The sequence below is a fragment of the Balaenoptera physalus genome (genome assembly GCF_965194825.1).
Source record: "Balaenoptera physalus genome assembly, chromosome: 7".
In the NCBI taxonomy this organism is placed as follows: domain Eukaryota; kingdom Metazoa; phylum Chordata; class Mammalia; order Artiodactyla; family Balaenopteridae; genus Balaenoptera; species Balaenoptera physalus.
In genome coordinates this window covers 83369657-83387954 of record NC_138886.1, presented here as the reverse complement: position 1 = coordinate 83387954, position 18298 = coordinate 83369657, and the positions used below count along the sequence as shown (strand labels likewise).

The 18298-nt window shown below is 41.1% G+C and overlaps 1 protein-coding gene across 12 annotated transcripts in view; it reads right to left on the bottom strand.

The window, feature by feature from the left end:
- The window catches only part of NTRK2 (neurotrophic receptor tyrosine kinase 2), a 411119-nt gene that overhangs the window by 376215 nt on the left and 16606 nt on the right, over positions 1–18298 (bottom strand). For all 12 annotated transcript variants that reach the window (XM_082469619.1, XM_082469620.1, XM_082469622.1 and 9 more), the window contains 2 exons: positions 1459–1533; positions 1273–1344 (listed from right to left, as the gene is read on the bottom strand). In XM_082469619.1, coding sequence (XP_082325745.1) covers positions 1273–1344; positions 1459–1533 — 147 coding nt within the window. The remainder of the gene's footprint in view (positions 1–1272; positions 1345–1458; positions 1534–18298) is intronic.

Below are 18298 nucleotides of genomic sequence, written 5' to 3'. Positions count from 1 at the left end.
TTTATATCTTAATTCTACTGACTTTATTTTTAAATTGACTTCCTCATTAATGCCAACTATGAAATATGAAGTCATTGTACTGGCTTGATGAAATTAAGGTTTTTCATAAGATCAACAAATCTCCATAGAGTGTCCGGGCAATCTGCTCGAAGAGAACTATTTCTTTTACAAACTGGCCTGCAAGTCAGTCAGGGAACAGTTCTCCCCAAGAAAAAGAAAGAGGACAAATGTTACAAGAAGGGCTGATTCTCTCATTATATGGAAAACACATTTTATTTTCTGTCCTCTTACTAAAAGAACATAGCCAGGAGTGAGCCCTGAGTCTGCAACTTTCCATCTGTGGATCTGAGTCTGATTTTATGCTTATGAAATGGGAATCAAGAAGATCCCCCCTACCAACTGTCAGAAAAATCAAGTGAGATCAACCAGGTGAGAGTTCTGTATGTAGATCGTAGTCTATGAAACACATAAGGTATTGTTGCAGAGAATCTGCAAAGCCCAAAAGGGCCAATGAATGCAGGCAACCTTCCTCCCGCAGAAGTTCCTACTGAAAACTCGGGGTGGGGGGCGCCCATCAGAGCTTAAGGGTGATCCTCTGTTTCATGAAGAAACGTCTCAGGAAGGCCACACCTTATTGACCAAGTGCCATCATCTAAGAAGATTTAGCAGCAAACAACCTAAGAGCTCCCACTGTCCATATTTCCATTTGACTTCAGTTGATATCACCCTGACTTCGGTGGAAGCATTTGCTATTGTTACAATTGTCTGAACCTCTGGCATGTTCCATGATTGAGTTTTCTCCACTTCTATCAATCATGACACATAGCTTTTGGAAAAAGAAGGTTCAAAAGAGGATCTATTGGGGGAGGAAGAGCATTAGCAATTTTTAGTTCCCTAAAAAGGCCAAGGCCAAGTCAGTTTCTTTCAATTCCACTAGTTTGATGTCTTCCAGGGAACATGTCATGATTCCAAGAAAAAGAATCGAGGACGCTGTACCAGGACATAGTTTTCACATCAGACTCCTTGCTGTTGGCCTATTGCTCTGTCCAAGATGGAAATGGCCCAGAAATTCATGAAAGGGAATAAGCAGGCTGTTCTAAGTACCCTTCTAAAGCTATTCAGAAATCAAAGCTAATGCTTCTAAGCTATTGTCAAAGCTATACTAACTTTTTAAAAGGAGGTTTAGAACTGGAAAAGAAGGAAAAATAAACAGAGGGGGAAAATATTGAATAAGTTGGGTCCTGGGAAGCAAAAAAATCAAGCTTTACTTACATGTGCTGTAAGTTGCTGTTTTTCAGAAATGCTTTATGAGCTACAAATTTTAATCCGGAATCCACAATGGTCCTAAGAAAACACATAATTGCATGTATGTTAGAGCTAACAGATGACTGTCCCTCTGACGATAACAGAGCATAAGAAAAAGTTCTGAGATAAGGTATGCAAGTCCTGAGTACTCACAGGTTTTTCAGTCCCACATAAGCTTCAATATCATCTTCGTTGATGATTTCTAATCTTTTCTGATTTGCAATATAACTGCAAAAAAAGCAGAGAGTGCAAACTAGTAACTCAGAATGCAGGCAGTCCATAAAAAAATAGGTAACTTCCATCCAACCTCACCAGGCTGCTCAAGGCAATCCCTCCCCACCCACCTAGCCCCATCATTTATTTTAAATACAGCAAGGGGAGCAAAATCAAATGAGACTGAGGAGAAACCATGGTTGAGCAGGTTTCATTGTCAATGACAGGATCACCAGGTTTCATTTTTTTCTTAAACTTTTATTACTCTTTCAACTAACAAGTTCAGTTTGCCTCTCCACTCAAGGTATCCCCTGTATAGAGGTGAAAATAACTTGGAAATGCATCCACTACCTCTCAAAAGCATTTCACCCTTATGGTGACAGCCACAGGGAAGCTGGCATCACCACACAGAGGACAAATCACATCTTTCCTCACATTCCAAGAGAAGCAGTCACTCCCTCCTTTTACCTCCTGAAACACTGAAGAAGATTCCCCTCCCCCTTTCTCTCTCTCCCTCCCTCCCTTCCTTCCAACTCTCTCTTTCCTGGCCCAGGATCCCCTAGTTCTGCTTTTGTCAGTAATGAAACAAATTTTTCCTTTCAGGAACCACATTTCACAAACCCCACATTGCCCTAGTGCACTCTCTATAGAAATCTCCTCTTCCCCATCCACCAAACCCCCAAATACAGGAGTAAACTGGTAACTCTGGCTGCATGGAGAGTTCTATCCCCTGGACCATGATGACTGGCTTAGAAATGTGCCTGTGACCTCAACTAGGCTAATGAGAAGCTTCCCTAAAATTAAAAGATGAATGCCATGACAGAGTCTCCCTCTTTCTCTGGGATTATAGCTGAAAGATTACATAGGTCTGGGGCTTCTATGAGAAATATTTCTGGCACAAGGAAAGAGACTGTCCAAGTATGAAGTCAGCACACAGGAGGAAAGAGAGCTAAGAGATATAAAGAGAGACAGAACCCTGAAAATGTTACTTCAGCTTTTGGATCCAATCATCTCTGAGGTTAGCTGTCACTAACAGAAGTTTGATCTGAATTTCTGTCACTTGCAACCAATAAAATCCCTGGTAACACAAACACAAAGCTATCAAACATACTACCATGGAATTTCCCTGTGCTACAGTAATCTGAGTATCTGTCTATTCACTTTTCTTGATCACGACCTCTTTTTGAAGACAGCTGGATCCTGCTTTATAATTCTTAACATGCACCACAGCATCTAGCAAAGAACCTTGCACAATGTAGGTCTTCAAGGATGATGGATGGATGGATGGATGGATGGATGTATGGATGGACAACACTTGGAGTTCCAAAGGCACTCCAGGAAGTTGTATTAGGGTGGATTTTCCCCTTTCTTTTTCAAAAAATTTAAGATACATAACATTCCAATTAAGACACTGAAAACAAATATGTAGCTCTACTGTTAACAACATGAATTAAAATGAAAAAAATAGTAACCAATGAGGGAGGAGATACAGCATCTACAGATTCCTTCTACCCAATCCAAAAGAAGGAAAATAAATAGATGTCAAAATACATGGTAAGTATTGGGGCACCCATTTTTAGAAAATAAATTTTAGAAATAAAGCAATATAAGTAAATGCTCTGAGGGAACAAAACTACACCAAAGATAAATAATTTTAAAAGGACCCACATAAACATTGCCCCTGTTACATAAAAAACAACATCCAAGATAGAAGGGCATCTTCTGCTCAGAGATCTTGGTTCTCCCTGATATCCGGGGCCTGGAACTTAATAGATGTGCAGGAAGGATTTGTTCCCTTCTTTCCTTCTACCCCACACAGAAGGAAACATTTTAAGACTCCAACCTAATGAGCCAACAACAATTTTCAACATTAAGAGTTTTTACGAAATGTTTCAAAATTATCACACGTTTTTCCAAGATTTTCAATCCACTAACATTTTCAGTAGAAACCACAGTGACCTCCCTCTTCTAAATTATCTCCCAATAAGAACTGCATTCAAGAGGGCCCTATATGTTAATGCTTTTTTTCATGCAACTGGCAGAAAAAAGGACAAATAACGTGGGCAAGGTTTCCTTTGGGGTCACAACGAGAATTCCCAAGAAGCTTGTTCACTCCTTACAGCTGCGCTTAGCATGGTGGCAGTCACTGCTCTGAAATTGTCTGAGAGATTCTCCAGCTCGCTTTGCTGGCTCACCACTGCATCCTCCGTGCTTACGACATGGGCCTGACACTCAGGAGGTATTCGGTCCATGTCTGTGGCACAAAGCATTTATTTTTAACTTTTTATTTAGTTATTTATGCCCTTTATTTTATTGTTGTTTCATTTTTTGTCAGATTTTTAATTTATAAACTCTCCAGTTGTATTCAATAAAATACAGTGAGCTAACATAAATAAAAATGAAAGGCATATTAGAAAGAAGAGCCAGGGCAGAGACATCAGTGGAGCTAGGAATTGGTTTTAAAATGCTGGGAAAGGGCCACAAGCATAATTCTAAGCTTTCCAGTGACCACTGTCCCTGCAAAGAAGGAAACGGGGATACATTTAGCCAGTGGTAACTTCACAGTGTTCATGAGGTGAAAATAAGTCAGATATTAAGCAAAGTGTACCTGTTCTTGAATCTAAGGCCAGACAGGAGATTTTTTTTTTTTTTTTTACATCTTTATTGGAGTATAATTGCTTTACAATGGTGTGTTAGTTTCTGCTTTATAACAAAGTGAATCAGTTATACATATACATATGTTCCCATATCTCTTCCCTCTTGCATCTCTCTCCCTCCCACCCTCCCTATCCCACCCCTCTGGGTGGTCACAAAGCACTGAGCTGATCTCCCTGTGCTATGCGGTTGCTTCCCACTAGCTATCTATTTTACGTTTGGTAGTGTATATATGTCCATGCCACTCTCTCACTTTGTCACATCTTACCCTTCCCCCTCCCCATATCCTCAAGTCAGACAGGAGATTTTGTTGAAAACCATCAAAAGAACCATGTGAAAGTATTAAAAATGGTCATTAAAGAATGTTCTTCCACTGTGAAGGCAGGGATGCCCTGGATAAAGAATGAATTTTTCTTCTGGTCAAAATGGAAAAAAGCAACAGAAGAGCTGGATTAAAAGGTCAGCAATTGCCCCTCTAGATGCCAAGAATTCCCTTTCATAAGTTACCATCTGCAGAGAGGCCCACAACATAGCTGTGGGCTATAAATTGCTCATGAAATCTACCCCTTAAGAAACGCTCCTAAATCAAAACCACAATGAGATATCACTTCACATCTGTCAGAATGGTTACTATCAAAAAACAAAAACAAAACAAAACAAACAAAAAAACACAAAAAACAAGTGTTGGCAAGGATGTGGAGAAATTGGAACCCTTGCACACTGTGGGTGGGAATGCAAAATGGTGCAGCCTCTGTGGAAAACAGTATGGAGGTTCCTCAAAAATTAAAAATAGAACTACCATATGATCCAGCAATCCCATTTCTGGGTATACATCTAAAAGAATGTAAATCAGGACCTTGAAGAGATGTTAGCATTCTTATGTCCATTGTAGCACTGTTCACAATACCCACAATATGGAAACAGCCTGAAAGTCCATCAATGAATGAATGGATAAAGATGTGGTATAATATATAAACAATGCAATATTACTCAACCTGTAAAAAGAAGGAAATTCTGCAATATGTGACAACATGGTTGAACTTTGAGGATGTTTGCTAAGTGAAATAAACTGGTCACAGAAAAAAAAAAAAAAAAAGAAACGGTCCTTAGACACCATTAAGTGAGGAATCATAGGGTTAGAATGGGAGCCAGTAAAGTTAATAACAAACAATTCACAAAGGAGAAACCTCAACGGCCCAGGAACATATGAAAAGCTGCTCACCCCTCAAGGAATATGAAATGCAAACCAAAGCCACATGGACTTACCATTCCTCTGCCACTAGCTGGACAAAATGTTTAAAATCTGACAGTATAAAGCATTGCTAAGGATGTGGGGTATTTCTCTTACATTGTTGGAGGGAGTCTAAATTGGCACAAGCACTTTGAAGAGTAATTTGCCAGCATCTTGGAAAATTATACATCACACGCTTTACAGAGTCCAGCAATTTCATTTCTAGGTTTTCACCTGAGAGAAATGCTCACTCCTGCACACGAGGAGACATATACAAGAACATTCATGGTAACACAGTCAGAATAAAAATCTGGAAACAACCCAAGTGTCCATCAGTTTAGAAACAGAGTACAATGAGGAGTGTTAAATAACTATGGTAGATTGAACCAGACCTTTATATCTAAGCAGAAAGAAATACTCATGCTAAGTGAGAAAGAAAAATAAGCAAAATTTCAAACTGATATGTACATATCATATAAAACAATTGATGTGAACTTTTAAAAAGACACAGAAAACAATACCACATAATGTTCATAGTCAAGGATAGTTGTAAAGTACAAAAGGAAGATTGCAAGGAAAGTCACCTTGGGAAAGGAGACTGATCTGCATCAGGGATAAAGAAACTGAAACTGTTAAACTGTTTTATTAAACTACTGAACTATTTCTTTTCTTAAAAGAGAAAAGCCATATGTATAACTGATTCACTTTGTTATAAAGCAGAAACTAACATACCATTGTAAAGCAATTATACTCCAATAAAGATGTTAAAAAAAAAAAAAAGAAGAGAAAAGCCTTTGTAACAAAAAAGACAAAAATGTTAAAGTGTCAGTTCTGAATAGATGCACCTGAAGTTATTGTTATGTCATTACATTTTTATGAATTTTTTAAATGTATGAAGAAAAAAGAAAGAAGGAAGGAAGGAAGGGAAGGAAGGAGGGAGGGGAGGGAGGAAGGGGGGAAAGAAAGAGGGAGAGCCAAAAAAAGCCGCAAAGGAAAAGACTGCAGGGAAGCTGGACCCCAGGGCTTCTCAGTTACTAGGTCACCAAATACACCAGGGCTCAAGTCCTTGGTTCCTTGGACCACCCAAAAGCAAACAGTCTAAAAGCCTTCTGGTCCCTGCCCCAGAGCCCCTGGATGGGACCAAGAAGACTAAGGAGCATGCTGGGCCGCCCCCTACTGGTGACTTCCACGTGCCTCCAGAAGGACCTTGGCAACACCAGGTCTTTCGAGCTCTGCCATCTCATCACTGCCACTGATCAGAAAAGCAGCAGCTGCAGAGACCAACCCAGGGTTAGGAAGGAGAGAGGAAAGGCCAGGCCAGGGCAGACAGCTGAAAGATATGTGGACAGGCAATGCGGTAGGCTGTCCCCCAGAAAACTGTCACTGTCACTCCAGTCAAAGAGCTGGCCAACTCTGAGGGCTCCTTACTAAGTCAAGCTTTGCTTAATAGAATCCCCAAGACGGGTCCCACTCCCGTTGAAGCAGTGGAAAGGTCCAGCATTTTGGTACAGACCTTTCTCTCCATGACAGCCCCTAACTCCTCTGACCCAAGTCCACCGATCTGGAAATCTTAGGCCCCAGGGGCTTTAAGGCACAAGCCCTCCCCCTAGAGCCCGTGCCCCAGTGCTCACATGAGTTCAGCCAAGCTTTCGAGCTTCTGCCCTTCCAACCTGCACACGCTGATGCCTTAGTCCTCTTTGGGGACGGTTGGCAGTCTTTGAATAGTGACAAAGAGACTTGGTGGATTTGGATTTTTAAAATCTGATACCTCTTAAGAGTTTCTCTCCCTTACCTCCTTGGCCTCCAGGTCCCTCAGGCCCACCCCTCCATCTGCAATCTGTGTGGAATCATTCCCGGCCTTCAACCATCCTGTTTTGCCCAAATATGCCTTCCTCCTTCCTAAAAGCCATCTATAGTACTCTTTCTTGGGCCTCACATTCTGAGGGTTGTTTTTTATTGTTTTTTTTTTTTTTTTAATTTATTTATTTATTATTTATGGCTGTGTTGGGTCTTCGTTTCTGTGCGAGGGCTTTCTCTAGTTGCGGCAAGCGGGGGCCACTCTTCATCGCAGTGCGCGGGCCTCTCACTATCGCGGCCTCTCTTGTTGAGGAGCACAGGCTCCAGACGCGCAGGCTCAGTAATTGTGGCTCACGGGCCTAGTCGCTCCGCGGCATATGGGATCTTCCCAGACCAGGGCTCGAACCCGTGTCCCCTGCATTGGCAGGCAGACTCTCAACCACTGCGCCACCAGGGAAGCCCTTTATTGTTTTTTTTACTCTTACTACATCCCAAGACTACTGTCTTCTGCCCTAAAAGTTGGAACTTCTCAATGAATTCACCTAAAACTCTTCTGGGCCCCTACAATATCTGAGATGCTGCTTGATTTACAGGCAACATCAAAAAGCCTTTTTCCAATCAAAACATTTTTATTCCATCAGTTGGCAAGCATTTCTTTAGCATTTATTCTCCTTCTTAACTTTATAATTAAGAATTAGAAGGGATGGAGGTATTCTTTGTACCCACCATTGTATTTCTGTACTAATATACCTAACTCTCCTGCTGAACTGTTAACTCCTCAGATGGAAGAGTGTTACTCATCAAACTGCACGTCCATTTCTGAACACAGAGCTGATGCTCATAGAACATCAGCTGACTTAAAGCAATCCATCTGACCCACAGGTTCTCCACTGGAGTTTTTATTATCTCACTGGAAAGACCAGACATATACACACTATAGACACTAAATGAAGATTGTGGTAATAGAACATAACTTCATCTGTCATACAGGAAACAAGGAAAAAAAGTAACGACCATAACAGAGGAAGATAGCCAATTCTGAAAGCAAAATTTGTCCAATCTAGAAGCGAATTTAGATCACAAGCATACAACACAGTCAAACCAAACACTCATTTATTTTTCGTAAATGATGAAAACTAATTGCCCTCGGAAGATGAGCATTCATTTGCTATCTCAGTTTCAGAAATGTTAAGGCTAGAAAGAATCTTCAGATCCAGCTCTTCTTGACCTTGAGGGGGTGATGTTCCTGAAGGTCAGTGCTCACTGCCACAGTATTTGATGAGCAAAAGAGAGAAGTTTCCAAGCAGAGGTCAAGTACGTGCACTGCGAGGGTGCAGTGGAAGGAACTACAAGATATCACTGGGCAGTGAAGGCTTCCATGAGGTGAGGCTTTGAAGGGTGCCCAGAAAGTCAACAGATAAAAAATGTGAACATAAGCAAAGTCCACACTATTTGCCATTTTATTTTGTGTTGTCACCAAAGCTTTTCCATTCTCAACATGACATCCAGGACCTTCATTATGACATTTTCTTGAGGATAAAGAATTTCCTTTCCTTAGGATTACCAAAAAGCCCGTAGGTAGCTTTTTGGGGAAAAAAAGAACAGATAATTTTAGGAAAAATTCACGGAAACATTTTTGAATTACAGGTTCCTAGAAAGGATACTCATCTCATTTGAAAAGATTTCACATTGGCTTGAACAACCTATCAAATAATTCCTCCGGGCAATCTTTCCAAGTAACAAAGAGTGGTTCTAACGCACCTTTTCTTCCTGTGTATTAGCTTAACAGCAGGATTGCTCCAAAGTAAAATTTCCCTTTACCTTAGACTTTATTACCTGACCTGTAGGTTGATGACATACCAAAAAGAAATGGAAAGAGCAGTGAGTATTTCTAATGGTCGCTCTTCAAAATGGAATTGCTTCCCACTACCCTGGCTACCCTCACCTCACCCCCACCACATAAATAAATAATTAAGCTAATAAAAGTAGATAGAACTCAAATGTCACAAGAGATTGTGATAGGTGCTCAGGCTTAGAGCCATGGGGTGAGGCATTTCGGCTCTGATAGGATCCTCTCTGCCATAAGATTTCCATCACGGGGAAGAGAATAATCTGTTTTTAAAAATGTGCCCTTGTTCCCTGAGTCAGAAACCAGGTAGCTTCAGTTGCTCAGCAAAATGCTAAGAAAGAGTTTTGAAAATCAGTCCCTGATGGGCCAAAGCAGGATTCAAAAGAAGAATCTCTCAATCTATCACTCCATTCCTAAGAGAGGGTCCACCACCCCACCTGTGACAACATGAATGCAGAGAACACCAAATAAGTGGGCTCAGAACCTGAATTCCAGCACCAGCCTACTAGCACAGGCTGATTAGCTGCAGCACTTCCATCTTCTTTTTGGCCACGGGCATAGAAGTAGCCCCAGTAATTCCGTTTTAGAGAGTGCTGTGTGCCAGGCACTGAGGTACCCAGGGGGTGTCTCTCTTAACCTGACAAAGCTACCAGGAGAGCACTATGATTGTTTCCACTTTTTGGAAGAGGTAACTGAGGCCCAACCTTGCTAGGTCATGTCCCCAGGATTACATAACTGCCAAAACAGGATTTGAACCCAAATCTACCTGCCTCTGAATTCTGAGCTCAAACCCACTCTACCGCCCCACCAGGACCATGGACTTATGAGTCCTTCACCTACAATGAAGAAAACTTTCTAAAATTTCTGCAAAATGCATCTTGACAAATAATCACAGGCTGAAAACAATAGTCAATGAAAAGGAATGAGGACATTTTACAGGTTGCTCTCATGTGTTATACCTACAGAGGTAATAGGAGATAAATAAAATATCTTCTCAGATCCTTACACAATGCCAAGCTCTCAGAACTGCAGCTTCCCACAATGCCAAGCTCTGAGAACTGCAGCTTCCTAGAATAGCCTAAATTCCTTGGGAACTTAAGAATTCAAGTGCCTGTGGAGAGGGTGTGGACAAAACGGAACCCTCCTACACTGTTGGGGGAAATGTAAATTGGTGCAGCCACTATGGAAAAGAGTATGGAGGTTCCTTAAAAAACTAACAATAGAGCTACCATATGATCCTGCAATCCCACTTCTGGGCATACATCCGGAAAAGACAAAAGATCTAATTCCAAGAGATACATGCACCCCAATGTTCACAGTGGCACTATTTACAATAGCCAAGACATGGAAACAACCTAAGTGTCCATCGACAGATGAATGGATAAAGAAGATGTTTTATACACACACACACACACACACATATATGTAATGGAGTATTACCAGCATCTGCTGCAACATGGATGGACCTAGAGGTGATCATACTAAGTGAAGTCAGTCAGACAAAGACAAATATTATGTGATATGTGATATCACTTATATGTGGAACCTTAAAAAATAATACAAATGATGTATTGTACATACAAAACAGAAACAGACTCACAGACATAGAAGACAAACTTACGGTTACCAAAAGGGAATGGGGGGAGGGATAAATTGGGAGTAGGGGATGAACAGATGCACACTACCATGTATAAAATAGATAAAAAACAGGAATTTGCTGTATAGCACAGGGAACTATATTCAATATCTTGTAATAAACTATAATGGAAAAGAATTGGAAAAAAAGAATATACGTATATACATACATACATATATATATATAACCAAATCACTTTGCTGTACATCTGAAACTAACAAAATATTGTAAATCAACTATACTTCAATTAAAAAAAAAAAGAATTCAAGTGCCTGGAAAATAGTAAGTGGTGTAATGTGAGGGATAAACACACTCTACTAGCTTCACCTCTTCCCAGTTATGTGACCTTGGGCAAGTCCCTACACCTCGGTTTCCTAGTCTTAAAATGGGGTAGTAACAGTACTGCCTCAGGGAGTTGCTGGAACAATTAGAGAAATGCCCTAGCCCATATGAGAACCACAGTCACTGTTGATTATTAACAGCAAGCAGCAGACTGGGGTTCAGGGGCTGGCTTGGTCACTAACTAGCTGGTAAACTGAATCTCAGCCTGCCTCCAGGGCCCACAGGCGTGGAACAGGAAATTTGGCCTGGAGAATGTCTCAGTTCCCATCAGCACTCAGATTATAAGAAAACTTCTGCAACATGTTATGAAGAAGAAATTACACACTGGGTTTCTCTCTGAGTATTTATGTAGCATCTTTCTAATCCACCTCTCTCAATGAGGTGGTGCCCAGAAAGAAGCACTGCAATTTGTGACCAGAAAAATTAATTGTGAAGAAACCCTTAGATTTGGATTTCTACCTAAAACATATGAGTCTCCATCAGAAAAAAAATGTAAGTTTAATTTGACTTAACTAAATAATAGCCTCCATGAAAATTTAGGATTTGACCCCAGCCTACAAATAATGTGACGTGTAAACCTTATACTGGAGGGTGAGCGGGGTGTCAATATATTTAAAATAAATACATTTTCTTTTTAGCTACTAACTTTTCAAAATGGGAAGATTTCCCATTTTAAAAATCTGAATTTCCACATTCTCTTAAGAAGCCAGAAGGTCCTCCAAACTGGGCTAGCATTTCTTCCTGGCAACAGTCAGGGAGAGCTGAGTAACATTGCTCCTGGGGGTCTGCAGCACATTTCCAGTTGGTCACATTCTGACCTCAGCTATTTCACTGGCTCATGGAAAGATTTTTATGGCACCTGATTTAATTCTTGCTTGTAATTTCCTCTGAGACTTCCATGCTCCGACTCTTCTCCTACATTGGTATGTTATCTCCATGCACAGAGATCCCTAACAGAGATCCCTAAATGAGTTTGCTCAGATAAAATGACACAAAGATCACAATAAAAATACCTCCTTTTCTTAAAGAAGTTACTTCTGCCTGTTCCAGAACCTTTAGAAGCTTCCTCTGTTTAGAAACAAACTAAAACTGACACAGACATAGCCAAGTATAATTTTATACTTGGTACAATGGTACAGAATCCCCAAGAGGAGCAAGGGGTGTGTTTTTCCTGACAAAAAATTGTTTTCCTTCCCACTAACTTATTTAATATTTTGCATTAGGTTTCAGATCTTTCGATAGATCATAATAACTTACCATAGCAAATGGAAAGACAATTAATTAAACGTGTACCATGGCATGGTTTCGCCATATCAGATGAAGAACCCAGGACAGAAATGGTCCTGATACAGCACTGCCATCAAGAGAGAGGCTTAAGTGTTGTTTGAGCCAAAATTTTATTTTGGACAGGTGTACTCTAACATCAGTCGATATGAAACCACCATAAATATGAGTCAGCTCACTGGGTCACTCGGGGTACACTCTGCAGCTAATTTATCCTGGCAGGCCCACAAGGGGCCATCCCTCTCAAGGCTGGGGGCACCCTGGGAGCCTGAGAGGGCTTTTCCTCTGGCTGGGAAGCCGTCTGGTCACACCCGCTCCTAACAGCTTCTAGGCCAAAACCATCTCTGCTGTGCTCTGTGGGTGGATCTCTGCCGTCTCAATCAAGCATCTGTCCACATTCCGAGGCAGTCATAGCGCTACTTCCCCAGGCAAGCCTGGATCTGCAGCCTGCTGGTACCCCCGCATCTCATCTCGTCCGCGGACGGGGTGGCTTCCACCTGGATGGGCACGCAAGCCAGGCTGCTTGGTCTTTGTAAAAGGATTGTCAGCCCCACCATCTGTTTGTCTGGCTTCCAAAGAGGATGGATCTGGCTTTAACCAGGAACAGAAATTAACATATTCCAGCTCTGGTCAGAGGGGACAACTTCATATCATCTGCAGTCCAGCTTCTAGCAAAGCCTGGCTCAGCAAAGGGTAGAAGGGGATGGGCAACTAAGATCCTGCATTGTATGAGTTTTATAATTACAGCATCGGGAGATGAAATTCTTGGACCACGTTAGCGTCCTTGCAGAATTGACGTCCTTGTCACTTCCCCCAACTTTCACTGACTTTCTCAGAAAGAAGAAAATGAAATCTACTTTCTGCATTTTTCATAAAAGCTGTGAATTACATCACTCATATTCTCTGCAAAAGAAACTCTTTTCAGAACAGAGTGCCAAACAAAGCTATGTTCCTGTGGACTTAGTAGGCATTCTCCTCCTTAATAATGAGCTTCTCTTTTCACTGCCAGGAAGTTGAGGACAAATGGTGTGCTCAATTACAGCAACTATGTCAACCGTTAGAGTTAGTTGGAGTTCTTGTCTCTTTTTTTTTTTTCTCACTCCTCCCTCTCATTTTTACCTTATTAACCTTATTGTGTAAAATAATTACTATCAGTTATTCAAATACTAATGATAAATTGATTAACTGCAACATTTCTATACTCGTCCAATACAAATTATATGGCCATTACGATCAGTATACTGGTACGATAGCATCACCTTACAGTTGTTTTCAAGAAATGAATTGGAAAATCATATTATCCACGATTTTTGTGTGTTTCAAAGTGAGTGTTTATAAAAAGTGAAATCTTGCAACTCCAACCGAACACAAAATTATCTTTTTTCCAAAAAGTTTTTTCCTCTTTTCCCATTATTTCAGGTCAGTCAACGTTTTGTTGATGAAAAGCAAAGGAAAACTTCCAATGATTAGCCCAGGACTTAAGAATTCTAAGAAGCATTCAAGTCAGCACAAATCACAGCAGAAAACACTTTTGAAAGCTCTTGGCCTCCAATCGGGCCAAATCATTCCATAGGAAGAGAATTTTTCGAACTCATATTTCTGCTCCAACTTCAGCATAGATCAAGCATGGCACAGGGAAAAATGAGCATCAGGCATAATGTCAAGAAAAGAGAATGATTCAAGCAGTAAAATTTTAGGATCTCTTCGAAGGTCTGTTTTGATTTTGACACAATTTCTCGGCCCACATTTATAGGCTGTGGGACTAAGGAGAGTGATAGCATGTGAGGAACACTTCCAAGTTCATCTTCACTTGTTTCCCTTCACGTGTTAACCTTTAGTCTCTTTTATAGAAGGTTAGAGATTATTTTCTTTGGAGTTAAACTACAAAGATATTGGTGGAAAGGGATCCCAGTCATAAGTGGTCACGTAAGGCCACAATAAAGAGAAGCTATTTTACAGAAGGGAAGTGTGAGTGCATCAAAAAGTCCTAAACAAATCTCTTATAAAAACTTTTAATTCAAGGGATATATCATTGCTAGAAAAGACGTATATTTTGGAGGTACCTAGAGGAGTCAAATTCATGGAGATGGAAAGTAGAATGGTGGTTGCTAGCAGCTAGGGGGAGGGGAATGGGGAGTTGTCATTTAATGGGTACAGAGTTTCAGTTTTGCAGATGATAAGAGGTGTGGATTATTTGGATAGCTGTGTTGGTTGCACAATAATGTGAACATACTTAATGACACAAACTGTACATTTTTAATGGTTAAGATGGTAAATTCTGTTATGTACATTTTACCAGAATTTTAAAACAAAGAAAAAAGGAAGATATATATTTTGTAAAGGACTTGCAATTAAAAAGTGAGAAACACAATGAAAAGAGAGAACGGAGTACAAATTGATAACCTCCAGAGTGCAGGGGAACTGTTATAAACAACCTAATAAATAAAATGGACCAGGACTGTTGAAGAAAACAGTTGCAGAACAAAGATCATGACCTGAGTCCGAGTGGCTAAATCTGACCCATCACTGCTCAGGTCAATATCCCAATCACCTGAGCGTGCCAAGATGAAAGTAACACGCAAACCAAAGGTGCCCTTTAACGAGAACCAACACCCTCTTACATCTATCCTGTTTAACACCAGCGCCTGTCCAGTGCCACACTCAAGACAGATTCTTTTGCTTTTCAGTCCTCCCCAAGACCTACAGAGTCTACTCTCCTTCCAAACATAGTTGAGGATAACCAGACAATAAAAATAAAAATGAACAGTCGAGCTCTAACTATGCGTTATGCACTGGTACAATCATTCTACATGCATTGGCTCATTTTAACCTCACAGAAACCCCATGAGAAAGGTTCTATTATTGTCCCCTTTTACAGATGGAGACACAGAGGGCTTTATAAACTAGTCCAAACTAGCAGGGGCAGACCAGCTTCAGAGTAGGGTTCTTAACCCTCCAAGCCGCCCGGCCTCATAACCTGTGTGATTCCCAGACACGAACTCCCAAAGAAAATGAAAAATTAATTTGTTGATCCACCTATGCACGGCAATGGACATATTCAGTGATTTTTCAATTTGGAAAAAAATATATAATGAGAAAAGGAACTTCTTAGGCACAGTTTCCACAATCCTAGGATCCTCCTAGGGTGCCAGTAAAAAAAATTATTCAGCCATAACGAGCTGAATAATTCTTAAAATAGTACATTCAGATCTAGAGCTTTCAGGGTCAATGATAGAATCTGTACAGGGAAGAGAGAAAGGTAGAAACAGGTAGCTACTGATGTTTAACAAGCCCCATTAACTTCTGGGGACGGATCTATGCTTTGCTGGTCTGTCTGTGTCTGCGATATCACAAAGCTTGTTGTAACACAAGTCAGGGAAGGAATCCTGCACAGCTGTTCTTGGAAACATGGACCCCCATGCTTGAGAATTCCCCTGAAGAGGTGAGGGCACTGTAACGGGAGGAGCAGTCTGGGGAGCCTGGCCGACCCCCTGCATGCTCCTGTGCAGAAGCCCTGCACTTCCTCTATCCCAGAGCATCATCATGGCTCAAAACCACCATGATGCAGAGGTCAGATCCGCAAGGCAGAGGCCCAGACAGCCTTGTCGCTGGTGCCCTTAGCTCTAGACAATGGACCCAGGCATGTCAGAGGCCCTCACTCCGGTGTTCCTCCAGCCAAGTTCCTCCACATGAGGCAATGGGATGCTCCCACCTGGAAATCACTCCTTCCCTTCTTGACCTAGTAGGATCTCAGAATTTCCTATCCAAAGACCCTAAGCCCATTCCCAGGGCCCACGCAGGCCTTTTCTGCGGGTATATCTTCCTGTTATAGATATGCATGCTCCTAGGCACAACTTTGCGTGTGTGTGTGTGTGTGTGTGTGTGTGTGTGTGTGTGTGTGTGTTTGGGGTCGGGGGGGTCCAAGGCTGCTGTCTGTAGTGCTGTTGATGGAGTTCAAATGTGTAGGACAATGATCTGACTGGAGACCCTGCAACAGGCCATATAAATGAGAGAAGCTGGCCTAAGTCTTACTACCCAGGACCCAGAAAACCACCTGATGGGAGGACATATTCACAGTATATTTGCTGGTTAACTAATTGACTAGATGAATGAATGAATGGATCAATCAAGCAATCAATCCATGCATGTATAAACAGTCGATTCCTGTCCTCCATTTCAGCTATCTGAGGGAAAAGATGACTTTGTCAAGAGAATGTCTATGGCACTCTGAACTGTACATGTATAGATATAAACTACAATGAAAGGAGAGTCATGAAGAGTGGACTCTAGGGTAGGCTGGGGTAAATAAAAGGCTCAGTAGTGCCTTCAAGGCTCCAGGCAGTTAAGCTCCAGAAAACACTTTTTTATTTTGGTGAGAGAGCAATTCCCTGAAAAAATTAATGAGATGGCAAAGAAGTTAAGCCCCAGAGGGCCACCTAGGCTTACCGTGAGAGCCAACAACTCAACCAAAAATTAGACTTTTCTCATAAGAATTAAACATTATATGCTGGTTCCATAATACCTGTTCCTTTTTAAGTTTAAATTTCAAAATACACATGGAGTCTAAACTATTTTCATTTGTATGCATATTATGAACATACTGCATTGTGTAAACATAAATAAATGGATGTTATTTATCTCAAAGGAAAATTATCTTTTTGGATTATTCAACACAATCTGTTCACCTATATACTTCCCCACTCTCTCTATTTTTTTTTTTTAACTGTTTTCCTATTTGGGGGCTTAAGGCATAACTTAGTCTTTTTTTTTTTTAATTTATTTATTATTTATTTTTGGCTGTGTTGGGTCTTCGCTTCTGTGCGAGGGCTTTCTCTAGTTGCCGCAAGCGGGGGCCACTCTTCATCGCGGTGCGCGGGCCTCTCACTATCGCGGCCTCTCTCCTTGCGGAGCACAGGCTCCAGATGCGCAGGCTCAGTTGTTGTGGCTCACGGGCCCAGCTACTCCGCGGCATGTGGGATCTTCCCAGACCAGGGCTCGAACCCGCGCCCCCTGCATTAGGCAGGCAGACTCTCAACCACTGCGCCACCAGGGAAGCCCCCCACTCTATTTTTAAAAGCCTTCCAATCTCGTATGTCTATCAGTTGTTTTATGATCAGTTTTGCAAACAACTATTGAAATTTCTAAGATGCCTGATAATGTCAATTATTATAAATATAAAGGAAGTCCCATGAAACATTATAGGATCAGTCCAATGCAGCTTGATTGTAAAGGTGCAACAGTATATGCATCAGATGCTTCATTAAACTGGACTTGACACACTGTTTATACTCCTGATGTCTGCAGTTCTTTAAGAAAAATGAACAGCCTCTACCATCCATACTACAAGAAGGATAAATCACATCTGAAATCTCACACCAGAATCGCTTTTCTTTTTTTATCCTGTCCTGCTCGCCTGCACTTTATTTTTTTATTTTTTTTTAAACATCTTTATCGGAGTATTATTGCTTTACAATGATGTGTTAGTTTCTGCTGTATAGCAAAATGAATCAGCTATACATAAACATATATCCCCATATCTCCTCCCTCCAGAATCGCTTTTTAAGTGAAGCACCATAAATGCAGTCGCAGGGAAAACTGGAATTGATCCACAGGGATATGCATTATTAGCTATTACACAACAGAAAAGGCACAAATCTTCCCCATTAGACCCATCTGTTTGTTGGAGATCGGATGTCCCTGGAATGATTCTTCCCTGGATTTACCTTGTTTTGGAGCTGGCCTGTTCTGCATCTCTCTTCATCTGCTTACATTCACCCTCTGTCTCTTCCCTGTCTCTCCTTCCTGTTGGATACATAATCAGCCTGCCTCATCAAAGCTTTGCCTTTCTTCCTTTCCAGCTATACTGTCTCTATGATGAATTGATTTCTTATTGTGCATGAACCAACATAGTGCTACTTAATTCCATAAAGGTTATTTATTTAAACAAACATCTTAACCTGATGACTTTATAAAAGTCATGTCTAGA